The sequence below is a fragment of the Helianthus annuus genome, chromosome 2 (genome assembly GCF_002127325.2).
Source record: "Helianthus annuus cultivar XRQ/B chromosome 2, HanXRQr2.0-SUNRISE, whole genome shotgun sequence".
NCBI classification, from domain to species: Eukaryota; Viridiplantae; Streptophyta; class Magnoliopsida; order Asterales; family Asteraceae; genus Helianthus; species Helianthus annuus.
In genome coordinates this window covers 139,589,333-139,595,460 of record NC_035434.2, presented here as the reverse complement: position 1 = coordinate 139,595,460, position 6,128 = coordinate 139,589,333, and the positions used below count along the sequence as shown (strand labels likewise).

The 6,128-nt window shown below is 37.2% G+C and overlaps 1 protein-coding gene across 1 annotated transcript; it reads left to right on the top strand.

Annotated features, from left to right (window-relative positions):
* Positions 1 to 4,462: 4,462 nt before the first annotated feature.
* On the top strand, positions 4,463 to 5,903 carry LOC110935792 (protein MOS2). The gene has a single exon (XM_022178145.2). It carries the CDS (start codon positions 4,473 to 4,475, stop codon positions 5,766 to 5,768), a length of 1,296 nt encoding a protein of 431 aa, XP_022033837.1. The 5' UTR covers positions 4,463 to 4,472; the 3' UTR covers positions 5,769 to 5,903.
* Positions 5,904 to 6,128: the final 225 nt, after the last annotated feature.

Genomic DNA, 6,128 nt, shown 5'->3' with positions numbered 1-6,128 from the left:
TTTGAAAATGTCAACGCTTATTTTTTAAAACAATGATGGTAATACTAGATACCTGGCGGGTAATTATCCGATACAGTTTTACAATCAAGCATAAGTATAAGATTAGTCATGCCAGTCCCGTACCTGATCCATTGCCATCCTTGTATAAACACCTCATACGATCTCGGCCGCCAACCGTCTTTAGAAAATCCTAGTCAGTCATACCGAGGGATCAAAATACATCAAACGAAGTCGCCCTGTGGAACAACCATATACGTAGGTTTCATAAGTAAACCATAGTTGTTCATAAACATCTTTTTTTTTTAATTTTTAAAAGGATAGGTAATCATACATTTTAGAGTAAATTTCACTTTTTATCTTTTATGTATTATCTGAATTTTGAAACGTGCCCTTTAAAAGTTTTAATTTCATTTTATGTCCAAAAAACACATGTTTTATATCACTTTAATTCATTTACACCAAACTGAGTTAAATTACTCAGTTAGGTTTATTTATGGCAAAGGAATTGTTGGTATTTCACCTTAGTTATTTTGTTTCTAAAAATAAATCAAAACAATTAAAGGTGGGACCCACTTTACAAAGTTTCAAGAACCATCACCTAATCTCTTTAATATCCCTCTGCCGTCGGCAATCAAGAACCACCACCTAATCTCTCTCTATGGCTGGCCACAAGAACCACCGCTTGCCAAAACCGCTACCACAATCACCAATATCCCCATTCTTCTCCACGCATACAACAATCACCACCAACCCCTTGTTATCTAGCATCGGTACAACCTGTCGTTCGAAAACAATGGGGTCCAGGCAACAAGGGGTTGAACGACAGCAGTTAACCGGAGACAAGGGTTACAGACAATAAGTTAATCGGGAAAAGCTAATCAGGTGATTCGGATTTTGAATGAGCGGTTGTCGGATTTTGACGGATATGTTCAAAGGCGGTTTAATGAAGCAACAACAGCAACTCCGTCGTCATCGCGTTTGTAGATTGAGTGGTGACGGTGAACTTTTTCAGCAAGTAAACGTTGCCGCCGCACAGTTGTCATGGTATCTCAGTTTGCTGGAACCCTAACTATTTTTTCTTCCATTCTCATTTAAACTCTATACTTCTGTATTCTGATCATGTTTTCGAGTGGTGGTGTATGAGTTGTTTTGCGGTGGTCTAATGATGGTGTATCGAGTTTGAAACAGAGCTATAACCATTTGGGTATGAACAGAGCTATCGAGTTTTTGGATTTGTTGATTTTGCCACGAAATGAGTGAGTTAATGTTGAAATGTATATGATTTTACTAATAAAGAAACAAAACTGAAAAATTTGTTGCTAGAAATGAAGAGCCCGTCGGAGAAGATGACCGGAAAACATGGGGGTGTGGGAAAGATGAAGCCTTGAAACTTTGTAAAGTGGGTCCCACCTTTAATTGTTTTGATTTATTTTTAAAAACAAAATAACTAAGGTGAAATACCAATAATACCCTTGTCTTAAATAAACCTAACTGAGTTAACTCAGTTTGGTGTAAATGATTTAAAGTGATATAAAACATGTGTTTTTTGGACATAAAATAAAGAGTTAATTGCCAAATCGTCCCTCAGGTTTGGGCAGGTTTGTGATTTTCGTCCAAAATGACACTTTTGTACCAAATTGCCCTCAACGTTTGTAACTTTTTGCCATTTTCATCCAAACCACTAACTTAATTTATTTTTTCTGTTAAGTTGAGGATATTTGGATGAAACTGGCAATATAAAACCATAGGGACGACTTTGGCAATTTACTCAAACTTTTTTAAAATTTCTTTTATTTAATTAATTTTGTTACATATATAATAAAAAAAGAATATACATGCAATTTTTATATGAAAAAAAATAATAGCTTTGTCACATAATTTTTATAAATTTTCATCCAACCACTAACTAAGTTAATTTTTTTATTAAGGTGAAGGATGTTTATAAACTAAGACAAAAATTAATTTCTAATTTTTCATATAGAACAGTTTTATAAAAATAAAATCTACTTAAACCTCTAAATTTTATAAAACTAAAATGCTGGTGACCTTATTGAGCAAGGTCAAATAAAAAAATCTTATCATATGTACCAAGTTTGTAATTCATCTTCTACTCTTTTAAATTCGCTCCTAAGGACAAACAAAAGCCAGTGCCCCCCCTCTATCAAACAACGTATCGTTATCAAACCTTAAAATTACCCACCAAATTGTAATTATAATGCTATGAACCAAAAGTTTCTTTACTCAAGCCACTCAGAATAAGTATTAGTTAGTTACTCTCGTAATCTTAACTAAATAAATATTTTATTTCTACCAACAAATTTCCTAGGTGCTCAACACATTTAAAAAATATGCAACGTTTTATAATTTTTTTCTATCTCTACAACTGATAAATACTAAAAGTTGTAATCGATTGTTATTGTTGCACACCAATGACGTTTTCTCTTTATAAAACTGATTTATTTAAAAAAGCTGTAAATTAATTTCTGTCTTAATTTATAAAATTTAAAACATCCTTCACTTTAACAGAAACACTAAACTGAGTTAGTGATTTGGATGAAAATTTATAAAAATTATGTGACAAAACTATTAATATTTTTTCTAAAAATTCCATGTATATTCTTTTTTATTATATATGTAACAAAAATATTAAATAAAAGAAATTAAAAAAAGGTTTGAGTAAATTGCCAAAATCGTCTCTGTGGTTTTATATTTGCCAGTTTCATCCAAATATCCTCAACTTAACAGAAAAAATAAACTAAGTTAGTGGTTTGGATGAAAATGACAAAAAGTTATAAACCTTGGGGCAGTTTGGTACAAAAGTGTCATTTTGGACGAAAATGACAAATGTGCCCAAACCTCAGGGACGATTTTGATAGTTAACTCTAAAATGAAATTAAAACTTTTGAAGACCATGTTTTAAAATTCAGATAATACATAGTGAAATTTACTCTACATTTTAATTATTTTTAATAGAGAAAAATGCAATTTGCGTCCCTGTGGTATGTGCCAAACATCAACCTGAGCCCGTAAATTCATTTTTTGGTTTTTGAGCCCCTGACCTTATAAATTTATAACAGTTTGAGTCCTTCTGTCACACTGCCGTTTGTTTGACTGTTTGAGCTAGGGTAAGACCGTCTTTTGGCATATATTCATAACACTTTGCGTCCCTGTGGTATGAGTGAAACATCAACCTGAGCCCCTAAATTCTTTTCTTGCTTTTTTGTTAAGAAATCATTGATTTAATAATTCAAATTAACTCTTTTTACTAATAAAATAATACAAACACCACTAAAATAACCCCTCTACTACTTCTCTCTCTCTCTAATTATCCTACCACCAGCAACTACCCCCACCACCAGCATAATCCACCTACCACCACCACCACTTCACCTAAACTTCATCGGACAACCATGTATCGTTCTTTGCCTAACAACAAATCAAAACCCAAATCTACCCTACCCTTTTTTTCCAAACCCACCTCTACCTGTGACCGTCTTTCAAACCTACCACCAACAAACAAGTGTGACCATCTTTCAAACCCACGACCACCCACCTCTACATGTGACCGTCTTTCAAACCCACCACCAACAAACAAGTACTTCAGATTAGATTCAAAAGAAATGCATAAATCTGATCTCAATCCTAGAAATCATACAATCCAACTGTCTAGGGCTGGGCCTGAAACCCATCTCTCTTGTTTCAAATACCCATCAGATCTTGTGTTTTTATTTCTTTTCTTTTTTTATTTCGCCGACTATCTTCCCCATCACGATCGCCATCTTAAGGTTCTTAGGCCAATGGTTTCAGGCAAGGGGCTTCTTTGTTTAGTTGTAGCAGTACCCCCAACAACCACTTGACTCGAGATCGACCTCCAATGTACCAGATCTGCCCGGAAACGGGACATGCAGGACAAATCGGACAACCGTCGACGTCGCCGGAGTCATGCCGACTGTTCCTTTCCCTCTATCTGCCGCCCTGTCGGTCTTCAAACAACCAACAACTGTATATTAAGGCAGATTTCATCATCCGGCTTAGAGTCGTTGGATTTGGCCGGAGAAGAAAAGAGGTGCGGTGCCGATGATCTGGCGTGTCGCATAGAGCAGGAGATAAGTTTCTCTCTGGTTCTCTTTTTTCACAAGGCTACTGGCACAAACATGGTATATGTTTTGATATAGCGAACTGTGAAAAATTGCAGGATGATAAAGACACTAACAAAAGAGATGACAAAGTGTTATTTGGGGTTTTTAGAAGGGAAGAGATGACAAAAGACGGTCTTACCCCTGGCTCAAACAGTCAAACAAACGGAAGATTGACGGGGGGATTCAAAGTGTTATGAATTTATAAGTTCAGGGGCTCAAAAAACCAAAAAATGAATTTAGGGGCTCAGATTGATGTTTCACACATACCACAGGGACGCAAATTGCATTTTTCTCTTTTTAATATATCTGAAATGTATAAAACAGCTACAAAAGATGATACCCCACGATCCCGGTCCTGTTAGGGTTCCAAAACCTTCGTTCTTTCAATTTGAACCCTGCAACAACACAGATCTGTATCCTCCATCGGCAACAATGAAGCTCTCATTCTCTTTATCATCATCAAAACCCCCAAAACCCTCAATAAACCCACCTCAAAACCACCACCAAACAACCACCACAACCAAAGAATTCGTCACAGAATTCGACCCATCACAAACCCTAACCACAGCCAAAACCCCCGATTCAATCGCCCCAATCGCCAACGAATGGAAACCCCATAAAAAAGTCAAACTCCTCAATCTCCCAGATAAATCCGAAGACCCAAATCTCCAATTCGAAACCGTAAACTCTACTGTCGAAGAAATCGACCCTAACATCTCCTACGGTTTGAATATTCGCGCCAAAAAGGGTTCTGAGAGTGATTTGAGACCGAAAGGTGAGAGATCGGAATCGGGTTCTTCTTCCATTGATCGATTGATGTTGGATAAGTTGAGGAGGGATTTGGATAGTTTGCCGGAGCATAGAGGGATGGAGGAGTTTGAGGATATGCCGGTTGAGGGTTTCGGACTCGCGTTGTTGAAAGGGTATGGGTGGGAAGAAGGGAGGGGGGTGGGGAAGAATGCTAAAGAGGATGTTAAGGTGTTCGAGATTACGAAACGGACCGGAAAAGAAGGGATCGGGTTTGTTAACGATGTTCCCGGGCCACCGAGTAAAGATGGTAAAAACCGAGCTGCGAGTTTGGAAAAGAAAACGGTTAATAATGACGAAAGAAAAGAGCGGATTCATAGTGGTGATAGGCGGAAAGATTCATCGGGTAGTCGGGATCATAAGCGTGATCATGATAAGAAAACGAGTGGTAAAAGGGGACGCGAAAGGGAAAGATACGAAACAAGTGGTGGTTTGTCGAATTCGAAGTCGAATAAGTCTTGGTTAAGTAGTCATATCCGGGTTAGGATAATTAGTAAAGAGTTAAAAGGGGGGAGGTTATATTTGAAAAAGGGTGAGATTGTGGATGTTGTAGGGCCGACTACGTGTGATATACGTATGGATGACGGTCGGGAGCTTATACAAGGGGTTGATGAAGAGTTTCTCGAGACTGCGCTCCCTCGGCGTGGTGGGCCGGTTCTTGTTTTGTATGGTAGGTATAAGGGTGTGTTTGGGAGTTTACAGGAGAAGGATATGGATAATGAAACTGCGGTTGTTCGTGATGCCGATACACACGGGTTGATAAATGTTAAGTTAGAGCAGATTGCTGAATATGTTGGAGACCCTGATGATATTGGGTACTGATTGTTTTCATGTTTCAGGTACTTGAGTTATAGTTTCGGAAAACCATATGAGATTGTGGACGTTTGTGAGGTATTGATATTATGTTAAATTACTTGATTCTCTAGCATTTTAAATGAATGAATTCGTTATAGAAAATCTTTATGATATAGCAACCAAATGGTTTGGTTAACAAAGATTGTTAAATTATACACTAAACTTAGGTTTATTTAACTTATGGATTGAACAAATCAGATTGGATATAATTATGTGCAAAACTGGTCACACGGCAGAAACCCAAAGTCAAACTTGGCAAAAGTCAAACGGCCGTTATCAACGGTTATTGACAGGTTCTATTACACCAAACGACATGTCGTAACCTCC

What these genes read in the sequence shown, in the direction of transcription:
- LOC110935792 (XM_022178145.2), top strand. Translation starts at nt 4,473, where the DNA reads ATGATACCCCACGATCCCGGTCCTGTTAGGGTTCCAAAACCTTCGTTC.